Source organism: Mus pahari, chromosome 8 (assembly GCF_900095145.1).
Source record: "Mus pahari chromosome 8, PAHARI_EIJ_v1.1, whole genome shotgun sequence".
In the NCBI taxonomy this organism is placed as follows: domain Eukaryota; kingdom Metazoa; phylum Chordata; class Mammalia; order Rodentia; family Muridae; genus Mus; species Mus pahari.
The window spans coordinates 56,557,419-56,572,418 of NC_034597.1; the positions used below are offsets into that span (position 1 = coordinate 56,557,419).

The 15,000-nt window shown below is 44.4% G+C and overlaps 1 protein-coding gene across 1 annotated transcript in view; it reads right to left on the bottom strand.

Moving 5' to 3' along the window:
- The window catches only part of Elp3 (elongator acetyltransferase complex subunit 3), a 64,559-nt gene extending 59,296 nt beyond the window's left edge, over positions 1 to 5,263 (bottom strand). The window contains exons 1-2 of the mRNA XM_021202996.1: positions 5,074 to 5,263; positions 2,698 to 2,797 (exon numbers count right to left, since the gene is read on the bottom strand). Coding sequence (XP_021058655.1) covers positions 2,698 to 2,797; positions 5,074 to 5,149 — 176 coding nt within the window. The 5' untranslated portion in view covers positions 5,150 to 5,263. The remainder of the gene's footprint in view (positions 1 to 2,697; positions 2,798 to 5,073) is intronic.
- Positions 5,264 to 15,000: the final 9,737 nt, after the last annotated feature.

Below are 15,000 nucleotides of genomic sequence, written 5' to 3' on the forward strand. Positions count from 1 at the left end.
AGAGAGAGAGAGAGAGAGAGAGAGAAGCAGAGATGAATGACCACTCACTCGGTGGTAACAAAGACTAGGGTGTGAAGAGGCCCTGCAATAGGGTTGGCTGTGATTAGATTAAGGGCACCAGAGAGAGCGCCTGGCACAGAGGTGCCTCCAAGGGGACAGAACCCCCACTGTGCCAGTGGCTACCCGCCCCCCCATGACTTACTTAGCCTCTCTACTTCCCAAACCACCTGTGTTAGGAGAGAGTAACACCAGTACCTACCCCACACTGTTTCCTATGTGGGCTTGTGCCACAGCGGCAGTGTAGACTAGAGGTCAGAGGACAGCTTCGGGAGTTTTCTCCATTCATCACCCTTTTACCTACCTGTGCTGACTAGTTTTACGTCAATTTGACACAAGCTAGAGTCCTCTAGGAGGAGGGAACCCCAGCTGAGAAAATGCTTCCATATGTTGGGGCTGTAGGCAAGCCTATAGGGCACTTTCTTAATTAGTGATTGATGTGGAAGGGCCCAGCTCATTGTGAGCTGGGTCACACCTATGGCCCTGGGTTCAACAAGAAAGCATGCAGAGAAAGCCATGGGGAGCAAGCTAGTAAGCCACACCCCTCCCAGGCATCTATATGAGCTCCTGCCTCCAGCTTCCTGCTTTATGCTTCTGCCCCTCACTTCCTTCAGTGATGAGGTGTAACCAGAGAGTTGTAAGACAAAGTAAACCCTTTCCTCCATAATTGTTTTTGGTCATGGTGTTTCATCATAGCTACAGAAAACCAAAGATAAGTTGGTACCAGGATAGTGGAGTGTTGCTGTGACAGATCTGTCCATGTTGTTTTGGGGAGGATTGTGGAAGGGCTTTGGAATTTTGGCCAAGAAAAGCCATTTAGCCAATGGGATGGTCTGTGGGAGCTTAAAGGGTAGGAGTGCTGAAAGCAGTGCAGATGGAGGAGGCCTGGCTTGTGAAGTTTCAGAGGGGAGCAAAGACCCTACCAGGTCTGTTTGTGTGACGAATCTGGGGTGTCTGGTCAGCTGTGATTAGGAAGGGGCCAGCATCACTGAGGTGACATCTTCTGGGGAAAATGTCCTCAGTTAGCACATGCAAGCGGTCTTCTGAGGTGGTCAAGGTTGTACCGTATGCTGGCAGCTAAACCTAGTCACCTGTCTCGAAAGTAGAACTGGTTTTGGAGCCATGGAGGCATCAAGGACAGCACCTGAGACTTGACACTGTGAGAGGTCAAGAGAGGCCATTGGAGAAGGTGCAACCAGAGTAGCAATGGGAAATCCATGATGAAGGGGTCACACAGAGAAGCTGGAACTTCGCCATGAAGAGCCCGAGAGGCTACTGCTGAAAGTCTGGCCTAGCGCCAACATTGGAGATGCCAGTACACCAGGGGATGACCACAGAGAACACCAGCAGCTGTGGGGTGGGGCCAGCAGCTGTGGAGTGGGGCCAGCAGCTGTGGAGTGGGGCCAGCAGAACCTAGAAGACCTATGTGTACTGGAGAGGGCAGAGCTGGAGAAGACGCAAGCACCATGGAGGAGCCCAGATGATTGTGAATGAATCTCACACATTGGACACTGAATTACTTAACTGTAGGAGTCTGGATTTGCTTTGCTCAGATTGTGACTATGCCCTGGGTCTTCCCTTTTGAAGTATTTAACTCAATTTTGATTTTCACAGGAGTCCAGAGTTGAGAGACTTTGAACTTTTAAAAGGGATTTTGGAGTTTTAAGAGACTGGATATTTTAAAGATCTTTATTAATCTGTTTGAATTGTAAAGACGACTGGACTTTAAAGTTATTTATGCTTTCGATTGTGGTGTTAAGATTAATATGCCATGTTGGGGATAGATAAGAAAAGAAAGGTTCTACAGTGTTGAGTTTGTGTCTCAAATTGACAAGGGGTTAGTTGTGCAGGCTAGTTTTATGTCAACTTGACACAATTATAAGTATTGGAGCAGAAGAGGGCTCCAATAGAGAAAATGCCTCCACAAGACCGGGCTGTAGGCAAGCCTGTAAGACATTTTCTTAACTAGTGACTGATGGGGGAGGGCCTGGTCCACTGTGGGTGGTGTGATCCCTGGGCTGGTGATCTTGGGTTCTAACAGAAAGCAGGCTGAGCAAGCATATGAAGCAAGCAACACTCTTCCATGGCCTCTGCATCAGGTTCCTTCCCTGTTTGAACTCCTGCCCTGATTTCCCTCTATGACGGACTGCTGTTACCTGGAAGTATAAACTGAAATAAACCTTTTCCTCCCCAAGTTGCTTTAGTGTTTCACCAGAGTAGTCACGCTAACTAGGACACCTTTCCTTCAGTTTCTGTGACCTGCAGTGAACTCTGGACAGTGCCTGGGGTACTGAAAGTGCCAAGTAAGGCCAGAGACAATTAGAGTCAGAGGCTCCAGCACAATTGTGTCACCCGCAGCACAATTGTGTCACCGTGAAGCACGTGACAAGGCAGCAAACTACAATTCTTAACCACTACACAGAAAACAGGTAGCTTTAGGTCAGTTCACAGAACAGCTCTACTGCCAGGCACAGCAGGGCATGCCAGGAATTCCAGTGCTTGGGAGGCTTAGGCAAAAGGAATGTCTTGAATTTGAGGCCAGCTTGGGATACAAAATGAGACCCCATGCCAGACAGACAGACAGATCAACCCTTACTTAAGGACACAATGGCAAGATTGCCTTTCTATAGATCCACTTACTTATTTAGATCGACATCTTTCCCCTGCTCATGAGCTTCAACCAGCTGCTTGATAACGTCTCCTATGGTCAGCATCATCAGCTCTGCCGGGCTGAGGTCCCCTGCAGAGAACATTTCAACCAGAGTCTCACCATTCAGCTTTTTAACATTTATTTATTTGTACATGCAACAAAATTTTAAGTGTGTCCGTCAGGAGCCTCTTGAGTGTTGAGATTACAGTATGTACTATCTGGCCTGGCCTATCTAAGGATCTAGCTGCATTTCTAAGATACCGTCTGCTGACCTGCATGATCCTGTCTTGGCAGCCCCCTCTCATCCACAGACACAGGAGATGCTGGCATGATTGCCACATCATCCTACTGTCAATCACAAATGACTCATCCAAGCATAAGCAACCCATCCAAGCCAGAAAAATCTCAGCTCTTTTCGTCGAGGGTCAGGAGAGCCCATCTTTTACCAGCTGACAACAGTGGTGCTCTGTGTTAGCTTGGGTGATGGCAGCAAACTCACCTCCTGCCTGCTGATGTGAGAAAGAAAAAAGTCATCATAGAAGTGTGGATAAGAGAGCCATGGAAGTCACCCATTTGAAACTCACAATGACACTGTAAAGTTGGTATTGTCGTCCTATTTTATACATGTAAAACTCGATCAAAGCAAGTTCAGATGTCATTGTAAAGGGCAGGGTTAGATCTCAGGTCCAGGTCTTTTTACCATATTGTGCACTGTGTACTCCACCAACTTAATGAGGCAAAGCTAATACATACCAAACAATGAGAGAGAAGTCTATGGATAACCAAAGACTAAATGATTTCCCAGCATTCTCAGTTCTACAAAGGTACCTAAGAGGCCATGTAATAGAGGTGGACTTAGTGTGTGTGGTGAACATAGAAGATGAGATATCATCCTGTCACCTTGCATATCCATATATCTCCATCTATCTGTGTGTGTGTGTGTGCATGTGTGTGTGTGTGCATGTGTGCTAGAGTGCATATGTGTTAAGACCACTGCAATTCTGCTTTCATCTTTCTACATTAAAGACTTCTGTATAAGACTTCATATACAGAGTAAGAGGTTGGGCTGACAAAAATAAAAGATCTGAATATTACTTGGGCAAACCAGTAAGAAGTGCTTCATGGAGGAAATAGAATTAGCATCATTAAAGAAAGGTCGGGGTGTGAACCAAGGAACAACAGGATGGAACAAGGCTGCCAGAGCAGGGTTCAGTAAGTAGACAGTATACTGGCCACTAGGCAAAAGCATTAAAATTATACATTCTCAACTCTGTTTAACTTTTTTAAAAAGTAGTTTTGTTTTTTTTTAAAGAAAGTGAGATTATCAATATAACAAATAGGTCAGAAAATTAAAAAAAAAAAAAGATACAATGTAGATGCTAAACAAAAGCCAGATCTATACACATGAAAACTTCAGTTCTAATCCCTGCCCTCCCCTCTCCTTCTCCCCCCTCCCCCCCTTCGAAGCTAGGCCGCGTTCATGTTCGTAAAGTGGGGGCCATGGAGGACAGGGCAAGGGACTATGACAGGGCTTGCTGGGGCTTGCTGATTGCCAACCTAAGAAAGAACACGTTACAGTAAGGTAAGATCAAATAAATCTAGTGCATGCTGTGTTTGATGTGACAAAAATATAGAACATGTCCAGAAGGACAATTCCAGTTAGTGCCAAGAGTAGTGACCAACACCGCACTGACTTTTCATTTGATGCTTCTGGTGTCACAGGCACACCATGACCAGTCAGCTCCACACACTAAGTATAAACTTCGGCTGGAAAAGTTAACCAAACCTCAGCTTTTTCGCGCATGAAATGACAACATGTCTTCAAAATGACTGGGAAAGGCTCAGTACCCAGCTATTATTCTGACAACCAACTGCTCGAGGGCAGTACAGCGTTAAGAATGGAATCTACTGCAAATACTAAAGATTTAAAAATAAAAAAATAAAAAACCGACTTCATCCTGTTGAAAGCAAAAACTGCACAGAGTTGGTCCGGGCTACTCCGGAGGTAAAATAAATGCGAGTACGTTCACGTAAAGCAGTTGCACAAACTGCACGGACAATCCCTACCTTAAGGAGGTACGAACGCCTTTCCTACTTTAAGATTTAAAAACAAAACAAAACCTTAAATAAACACGTCCAGTAAGTTACCACAAATTAGCCTGCAACTCAACACTTATCTCCTCTGAAACTTATCTGTGGAATAGCAGTACCGTTTAGCCATCTACACAAAAGACAACAAGTAGTCTCTTCCAAAGGGGAAGAGAGAGAGGGGCAGTTTTACAAAGGACACAGGAAGGGAGGCCCGTCATCAGGGTCGCGCGGGCCCAGACCAGGCAGTAGATTCCCATGGAAAATTGAGTTTCGACCTGTGATCTCAGAGAATCCACTTCCTCCCTTGCGTCCTTGTCCCACGTATTTTGCTCCTTTCCTCTTTTGCCTCATCTCTGCGCTGGTGTAGCAAAAGATGCCAACACGTTACCGCGGTTCAGAAGGCGGTGAAACTTAGCAGCCGTAAAGCCGCCCGGGACTGTCGTGAAAACACAGCGACTGTACCATAAAGCTCTTCCCGGAAGGCGGAGCGCGGAGCCCCGCCCTGTCTAGCTGACAGTTCCCAGCTCTCCCAGACTAGAAAGGGGATGTGCGCTGGGATTTAGTGGGGAGTTGGGGAATTCCTGGGGACTAGGAAGCTGGATCTGGCTAGTAGCGACAGAACAGTTTATCTAAAGACGCTTCTCCGAGAAGCTGGGACGAGAGTGGAATGTAACCAGAGTTCCTTAAGCAAAAGCCTGGGCTTTGACAACTTCTGCAAGATGGGCTGGGCCACTTGTTGCCTGTATAGCCAACCATGTTGACATAAAGGAGACCAGATCCCCCTTCCCCTGACACCCGGGGTGTTGACATAAACTTTTTTTTTTTAAGTTATGGAAGAATTGAGGGCAGGAGACAAGAGGTATGTTTAAACAGTCCTGGGTTAAGATGTGGTCTGGTTGATCATTATCTCAGTTCTGGTTCTCAAGGTGGTCAAAGTCTTTATCGCTGCATCCCTTCAGGAGATCCATCTAGCTCCGACAAGGAGATGGATCATTCAGTGGTCCAAGGTGCAGCCCTCACTAATAATAGTCCTTATATAGGCAGGAGCCTGGCCTTTGAGACTTTGTTTTCCCTGGACTCAGGGGGACTGCAGGTTTAGGATGATTAATCTTCGTACCTTCAGTCAAAGTAAAGGAGACAGATAAACACAAAATGAAGACAGATGCCAGACCTTTATCTTGCATTTAGAAGTAACTAAATATCTAAGTGCCTATTTCAAGAATCTTGAAAGTGAGTAGCCCTTGTGTGGGGACATGGGAGCTCAGGTATACCACACATAGACGGGATAGAAATCCCACGTACCATGAACATTAAACCTTCAGTGTGATAAAGCTAAGCTCTGGTCTACCTAAAAGACAGCAATCAAGAAACAAGTATCAGTTTGATCTTTCAGGCTTTGCAGCCTAGAGGTTTTCTGGGTCTCTGATTTTTCTTGATGACAATCTTGAAAACACTAGGTGAGACACCATGTACAAAATTTCACAACATCTGGAGATGGAACTTGGAAAAACTTTTTCTTGAAACCCTTCCATGATCTACCTTTGTCCACAGACCAAAGATTAAGAATCCTTGGCATTAATAAAGGATGGGAGATGTGATGTTTCGACTTTCTTGCTACCCAGTAGAGTTGAGGTAGCTCTGACTTGGGTGTCACCACTACACTGAAAGTGTCCTGGTCAAGACTGAGATTTTTCAGTGTACCAAATTATCTTAATACCACACTCCTGTCAAAAAAACTAAGTTAACTTCCCTGAAAATATTTTTTTAGATAAGAGCCCCCACTCTAGAATTTTCTATCATCATTATTATTTCAGTCTCTAATGGATATCTTTGTCTCACTTCAAGGTATTGGTCTTCTTGATCCTGTCTCTTTCTAGCGATTCTGGAGTTCTATGGTCTTTAAATAGCAACTTTCTACTCTCAGATTTATAGTTCAACCTTAGCTTCTTCCCTATTTGACATCTCTGTAGATTTTGATGTCGAATGTGTATCTCAAAATCAACACATAAAACAGAAATCCTCTGTGACTCTGGGCTGGCTGGTCTTATGTCAACCTGACACATAGACTAGAGTTATCTGGAAAGAGGAGGAACTCAATTGAGAAAAGACAGCCATAAAATTTGAGTGTAAGGCATTTTTTAAGTGGTGATTGAAGTCGGAGGGCCCAGTCCATTGTGGGAGGTGCCCTCTGGGGGTGGGGGTGGTCCTGGGTTCTATAAGAAAGCAGGCTGAACAAGCCAGGGGCTTCTTCATCAGCTCCTGCCTCCAGGTTCCTGCTCTGTTTGAGTTCCTGTTCTGGCTTCCTTCAGTAATGAACTATGATGTGGAAGTATAAGCCAAATAAACCCTTTCCTCTCCAAGTTTCTTTTGGTCATGGTGTTTTGTCTCAGTGACAGAAAAAAAAATACTGCCAAAGCAGACTACAATGTCATCAAAGTTTAGGAACCACTAAGTAAGACAAGGGATTATTATATCTCAAATCAGGATAGGAAGCCATGGAAGTGCTAAGACTTGTTCAGATTCTGAAGATGTTTTTTTTTTAATGATTTCAACAAATCTTCCACTCAGTGTGGGGTAATGGCAAAAAACAAAAGAGACCTTGGCACCCAGTATGAGATGTCAGCTTTTGGATCAAGGAAGGGGAATAATGTAGTTGTCGTTATCTGATATGAAGTGTTTCAGAGGGGCTGGCTTTGGATCTCATGTATTTGAGATGCCTGGTGAGTGGCAAACTGTGAGAGGTGTACTTGAGGTCCCACTTGAGAGCTTTAGGTGCATGGTGGAGTTTAAAGTTGTGAAACAGGGTAAAAGAAGTGGATATCCCATTAATAACAGATTAGAGACAGGACTAATAACTAGCAAGAAGACTGGCCAGACATCTAGGGGGTGGGAGGAAAACCAGCAGAGAGTGGGAGACCTAGAAGCCAAGGGAACAATGTTAAGAAGCTGAGAGTTGTCAACTGTGGATGAGACCTTGATGAGAACAGTTTTGGGGGAAGAAGACGGGTTTATGTAATAGCCAATCTTGGTTATCAACTTGACACAGTTGGAAGAGAGAAAGTCAACTGAAGAATTGTCTCTATCATATTGGCCTGTGGGGCATTTTCTTGATTGCTAACTGATGGAGGGGGGGCCTAGCTCGGTTACATGGTACCATCTCTGAGCAGATGGGCCTGGCTGTATAAGAAAGATAACTGACTATGAACCTGGGAGCAAACCAGTTGGCAGCATCCCTTCGCTGTTTCTGCTTTACTTCCTGTTTGAATTCCTGCCCTGACTTTTCTCCATTCTGGACTGTGGTCTAGAAGTGTAAGCCAAACAAACCCTTTTCTCCTGAAGTTGCTTTTTGGATAGGATTTTTATTGCAGCAATAGAACACAAACTAGGATAGTTTATAAGAGGTACATAGGAGAAGGTTGGGTGAATTCAGATAATTTTGAGGAGATTTGTCATAAGGAAGGACAGATAAATGGGGCGGTAGATGGTAAAGGATCTGAGGACAAGCTGGTGATGCAAAATGGCAGTGGCTTTGCATATGGATCCAGTGGAGAGGGGAGGGGAGGTGTGGTGGATTAAGAGTGTTCGATTTAATTATGTGGTTGGAGAGACTCATGGGATCTGATGCAGGAGAGAAAACATGTTATCTTTTGATGGACACTTGGAGGGCTCATCTATAAACATGCTGGAGTGCAGAGCAGTGACTGGGTAGGGAGCGGTGGTGCTCTATGCAAATTCTCTCGTTGGCTTTGATGCTTTCATTGAGTTCTGTGGGAATCCATCCTGGCAGAGTGACCAGACTTCTTTTTTTTTTTTTTTAGAATGAGCTGCAAGGGTCAGAGCATAATTTATTAATTGTACACGGGAGGACCCTTAACCCTCTCCCGCGTATCCCTCTGTGTCTCTCTCTGTGGCGCGCGGTCCAATCATGAACGGAGCTGTGTGACCAGACTTCTAATCAACCTGACATTAGTATCCATGTACAGTTTCAGGTGCTAAGACAGCCATAAAGATCCCAGGTATCAGCCAGGCAGTGGTGGCACACGCCTTTAATCCCAGTACTTGGGAGGCAGAGGCAGGCAGATTTCTGAGTTTGAGGCCAACCTGGTCTATAGAGTGAGTTCCAGGACAGCCAGGGCTACACAGAGAAACCCTGTCTCAAACAAACAAACAAACAAACAAACAAACAAACAAAACAAAACAAACAAAAAACCCCAGCTATCTTTAACAGCTCCCCAGCTTACTCTAAAGTGATTTAACAGCACTTCTGAATATATTTAGCCATTGAGGCTTGAAAATCGCCAGGAGAGGGCAGGCTAAGCATGTATTATATGACTGCATATGGTGATCTTGTGATATTCATGTTGATTGTCTCTGTTTTGAAATTTATATTGGCAAACATATAAAAAGAAAATGCAAAACATGTAAGGGGGAAGGTCTCTGAAATTTCTATTTCTATTTCAGTATCTTGCATATGTCGAGAGGACCCATTCTGTTAAAAATTCAAAGCAATTTTTGAGATACTATAAATATTTATCTTTAACTCTGCCCACATTTTGATTTTGTTACTTTCTGACTACACACACACACACACACACACACACACACACACACACACACACTTAGAGTCCCTGAGCATGGTGTAGTAATGATCAAATTGATGGCCAGAGATAACAGTCTGCAGCTGGAGGTAGGAATAATTCAGTTACCTCTGTACTCCGTTTGCTCGACAGAGTAGCTGATCTTTGTAAGGAAGAAAGTTTTATTTTCTGCTGTCTGCTACTGGGTGGCACTCTAAAAACATTTGTTTTGTTTGTTTGTTTGTTTAAATATAAGGATTTTTGTAAGTTCAACACCAGGCTTGGCTACATACTGAGACCCTGTCTTAAAAGAAAACAAATACATTTAAAAAATAAATCAATAAAGAAATGAATAAAATCAGGCTGGAGAGATGACTCAGCAATTAGGAACTCCAGCTGTTCTTCCAGAGGTTCTGCTTTCAATTCTCAGCAACCACAGGGTGGCTCACAACCATCTGTAATGAGTTCTGATGCCCTCTTCTGGCATGCAGGTATACATGCAGATAGAGCACACAAATACATAAAATAAATAAATTGTTTAGAAGTTTTTTTTTTTTAAAAAAGATATAAAGTTTAATTTCCCGAAAGAGTTATTTAAACCTGACTTTCTATTTTTTTTTTTATCCAAATCCAAATTCAAATCCAAATCCAAATGGAATGTATTTAGGGTAATAACATTTAGCTTGTGCCCTCCACCTCCCTCATGCACATTTGGGTATCTGGGAACCAGCCCTTGGTTTCTCCTGCCCTGCATCCATCTGGATAGCAGTTATCCTCAGAGGAAGTGCATCTGTCCTGGCAGGATGCTGAAAACTGGGAAGGAAAAGAACCTGCCAGTCCTGCCTGATTGTGGGAAGACAGCAGGGAGGCGTGCACAGTCCCCAGTTCACGTGTGATTGAAGTTTAAATGAAAATAAAACGTAGAATATCTGCATACTGGGGGAGGAGGCTGGGGCAAATAACCTTCTGTGGTTAGTTTCACTTCCGCCGTGTTTATGAGTGTGGCTTTGTGAATGTGACCACCAAGGGCCCTATCTGCCGCCGAGTCCTTGATGTCTGCACCAGCAGTGTAGATGTGGCTCTACTCGCTTCTGGAACAGAAGCAAACACTGTTTGGGATTTTAGGGGGGACCTTTTGCTTTTCGTGCTCTGTTTAACATTTGGTAAGTTGTTTCTCTTATGTATTTTGTGCTATGGTTTGTGGAATTTTTTTTTTAAATGATAGAGGCTTAAAAGGAATAGTTTTAGTTATACAGCAAACTTGAGAAAATAGTTCCTGTAACCTTTGGTTATACTGGAGTGGTACGTTAGTTATGAATGAGTCCATATGGCTGCATCTGTGCTAAGTAATGTCTGTCTCAGTGAATGGTGCGTGGTGGTTCCGAGTGCATATCCAGGGTCCAGGATCTACTATAGGATCCTATCCAGGATACCATATTACACTTGACTGTTCTGTCTCTATAGGTTCTTCTTGGCTGTCACCTGAGACCTTTCTTGTTTTTGATGGTATTGACAATCTGGAAGGGTGTTGCCCTGGAACTTTGTAGGATTCTCAGCTATTGGCCTTTTTTTTTTTTTTTTTTTTTTTCCTGGTATTTTTCTCATACTTAGAGTAGAATTAGAGATTGGGGGAAGAAGACCACAGAGCTGAAGTCATTCTCGTCACCCCTCAGGGAGAATAAACAGTATCTCGTCAAGCTGGTGCTGCTGGCCTGCCCTGGATCTCCTGGCTGCCGGGTGGTACTGGGAAATGACTCCTTTCCCTCTGGCTTCCATACTGTATTTCCCTGGAGGAAGCTGGTACACAGAAAGTGCCCACAGAGTGGGGAGCTGTGCTTCTGCCCATGAGGATGGGGCAGCCACGTAAATACTGGAATTCCATGTGGGAGACTCGTCTCTCCTGTATGGGCTGACTTTCGAAGAGTGAGTTACAGGTTTCTTGTTTTCCACCTTGTTGAGGCAGGGTGTATTGTTTCTTTGCTGTTTTGCCCAGCACACTCCAGGCAGCCTGGGAGCTTCCAGCTGATTCTCTTGTCTCTCTGCCTCCCACCTCTCTGCTAGCAAGCCAGAATGAGGGACATCCTCCTGCTCACTGTTGGCGTGTGTCCCGACTTGTGCAGTGCTGTCAGGCTTGTGCAGAAAAGCACTGTTACCTACTGAGCCCTTAGCCAAGATGAGTTAGTACTTAAGAGAAAATGAATTTCCCCTTCCTGCTTGTGTGAGTGAGTTTTAGGGCCATGTAAGTATCAATATTCTAAAATACGGAAGAATAAATATTATTTTGATTTTTTTTTAAAAAAATGAAACATCATTTTAGGCAAGCCAGAACCATTCCTCCCAAAATAAAAACAGTTATTTCAGGAATTGTTGGATTCACATGGGTGCATGAAAGGAAAAATGTTACATCTCATTGCTGTGACAAACTTGGGAGAAAAAAAGATTAAATTTTGTGTCATCAGAACTAGATAATATCTATTTACATACTCACTTATTCACTTAGGTGGAAAGTTGGCCGAAAAACACATTACCGCATGCCCTCTCTGCCTCTGGTGGGCACCTAACATTGGACACACTGGCTGATTGGTTAAATGGCAGCCACCTCTTTTCCTTTGGGAATTTGAAGGCTTGGCTTGAGAGCTTCTGTAGAATCATTGCTCTTGACCTTGCTCTCAAGTGACGATTACCTTACTGTGTGACTCTGGACAAGTTCCTTGCCCTCTCTGTGCTTCAGAGTCCATATCCATAAATTAAGAGCCCTGACGTTCCTTCTTTAATTCAACTGTCCACAGCTGTTCTCTGGGAGGGATGATGAGTTCATATCACCTTCCTTACTGTCCCCTTATAAGGCCATACGCAGAGACAAGCGAAAGATAGGGAGGCTGAAAGAGGCAAGAATAACTGTCAGAAGTCAGTTACTTAACAGGAAATCAGCACTGGGCACCCATCCCGGGGCTAGCATAACCCACAGAGCATCACATAAAGATGCTATTCTTGGACTCAGGGCATGCAAATGTAAATAAGCCCTAAAAGCAAAACTAGAGGGCTGACCGTGCAACTGAAAATGCAAGCAAAACAACCTGAGCATCTGCGCAGTCTTCGCTTGGACTGCTTTGGGTTGGTTCTTTTTCCCACACCGTTCTCCACCATTATTACCTCCCTTTGCAGGGAAGCAGGTTCTGGCGTGGGTCTCTTTAAGACCATGAACTTGGCCCTGGGGCTGTCTTAGCTGCACTGTTCCATTGCTTGGGAGCCCTCGTCACTGTTAAGCCGCTGGTGACGTTTCAAAATGAGGATGCTCATCTCTTCAGCATCTGCTACACCAGGGAACACACCTTGCCTTATGGATGGGGAGCCCATGTCCAGAGTGGCAAGGTGACTTTTGGGAAGTCCCACAGCTCCAGGGCTCCGTGGTTGGTAGCAGAATGAGGAGCAAAACGGCCTTTGCCACTACCGTGCTCAGTTCCATACTGACCGTCTTGCCCCTTGGAGGTTCCTGTTGATTCTCTTCATGGAGGACTCCTGTCCACTTTATAGCGTCTCAGTTTGCCAACCTAATTGCCCTCTGCACACTCTTTGAATTTGGCACGAAGAATCTGGAACCTGAATTCCTATAACTCCAAGGAATTTCCACTTATTTCCATGTGACAGTTAGAGGTCACGAGTTCCTTGTGTACTGGTACTGTGATGTTTTTTGGTGAGAGGCTCACGATTTGGTGTCTGCGTTTGATGCAGCTAAACTCAGTCTAACCCTGCACAGATCTGTGCCAACAGATCATTCTGGACATCATGTACTGTTGATGTAGTAAACGAAGTCAGTTGAACTTACCCCTGACCCTGAATGAAGCCCAAACCACTGCTTGTGTTCCAGACTCCAGTGAGCATGCTTGCTTCTTCCCCAAACTATGTGTACTTTTAAAAATGTGCTTTTATCTACATCTCTCTGAAGTCAAAGGGCCTTAGCCCCAAGATGACTCTCAGGGCATCTTCAAATCCAAGAGTCTGAGACATGTTTGTGTAGCCCAACGTCAGTAAGGCAATGGTGCTTTTGCTCAACAGTCAATTTGTTCTTTGGGTTTTGTTTGGACTCATTATTCCTTCTGCCCCTGGAATTTGAATTCTAGAACACAGATTGTCCTGGCAAACTACAGATTTTTGTCCAACAGTGGGACCATACATTTTCTTTGGTCTCCAGTGTCCTCAGTGGGAACGTGATGGCTAATGTTCCCTGTGATGACAGCTCACCAAGCCACTATTCTATAGAAAATGGCAAAGTTCTCTCTGACTTCCTCATTTTATACCTGAAGTCACTGACAGGCCTTACTGTAGAGTGGCCATATGTGGTTTAGTTTTTGTAATGGTGATTTTTAAATTATTTATTTATTTATTGTACTGGCTAGTTTTGTGTCAATTTGACACAGGCTGGAGTTATCACAGAGAAAGGGGCTTCAGTTGAGGAAATGCCTCCATGAGATCCAGCTGTAAGGTATTTTCTCAATTAGTGATCAAGGGGAAGGGCCCCTTGTGGGTGGTGCCATCCCTGGGCTGGTAGTCTTGGGTTCTATAAGAAAGCAGGCTGAGCAAGCCAGGGGAAGTAAGCCAGTAAGTAACATCCCTCCATGGCCTCTGCATCAGCTCCTACTTTCTGACCTGCTTTTGTTCCAGTCCTGACTTCCTTTAGTGATGAACAGCAGTGTGGAAGTGTAAGCTGAATAAACCCTTTCCTCCCCAACTTGCTTCTTGGCCATGATATTTTGCGCAGGAATAGAAACCCTAAGACTATTTATTTATGTATTTAGTTATTTATTGGTGTTTTGCCTGTGCATATTCCTGTGCACTGTGTGTGTGTGACTGTTATGCACAAAGGTCAGAAGAGGGCATTGGATCCTGTAGGACCCGAGTTATGGTTAGCCATGAGCCACTATGTGGGTGCTGGGAATTGAGCCTGAATCCTCTGCAAGAATGCTCTTAACTGCTGAGCCATCTCTCCAGCCACAAGTATTTCAAGTCAGAAGTCATGGTGTCTCTCGTGAAATGGGACTCTAAGCATTTTCCTTTCCAGCATTTCTGCTAAGTACTTCAAATAAGAACCTGGAATCTTGGCATTTGCAGATGTCTTAATGTTTATCTAGTCCATTAACAGATGGTCATACACATAGGTGTCATTTCCCAGACTTCTCTAGTATCAGAAAACCTTGAAGAATTCATAGTTCCATAAGGTGGAGGAAACCTAAATAAACCATGATTAGTGCGCTGGGCATAGTGCTACATACATACCTGTAAGCTCAGCACTCCAGAGGTTGAGGATAGAGAGTCATGAGTTGGAGGCCAATCCGGGCTGAAGATGCATCAAAATATGCTGTGGAAAGAAGAAGGAGAAGGAGGGAGGGAAGGAGAGAGAGAAAAGAAAGATCACCATAACCAGGCCATTTACAGAACAGTAGGTGCCTGAGAAAGGAATGATTAGCAATTCAGGAACCTTACTGAAGAAAAAATTCCAAGAACAAAATCTTGAATAAAGCGGTGTAGTTTACAGGGAAGAAAGGCGGCAGGGCTTCCAGTGCTACTGTCCAGGTTTGTGGAAACTCACCAGAACCCCCTTCCCTGGAGAACCATGGAGGAGAATGT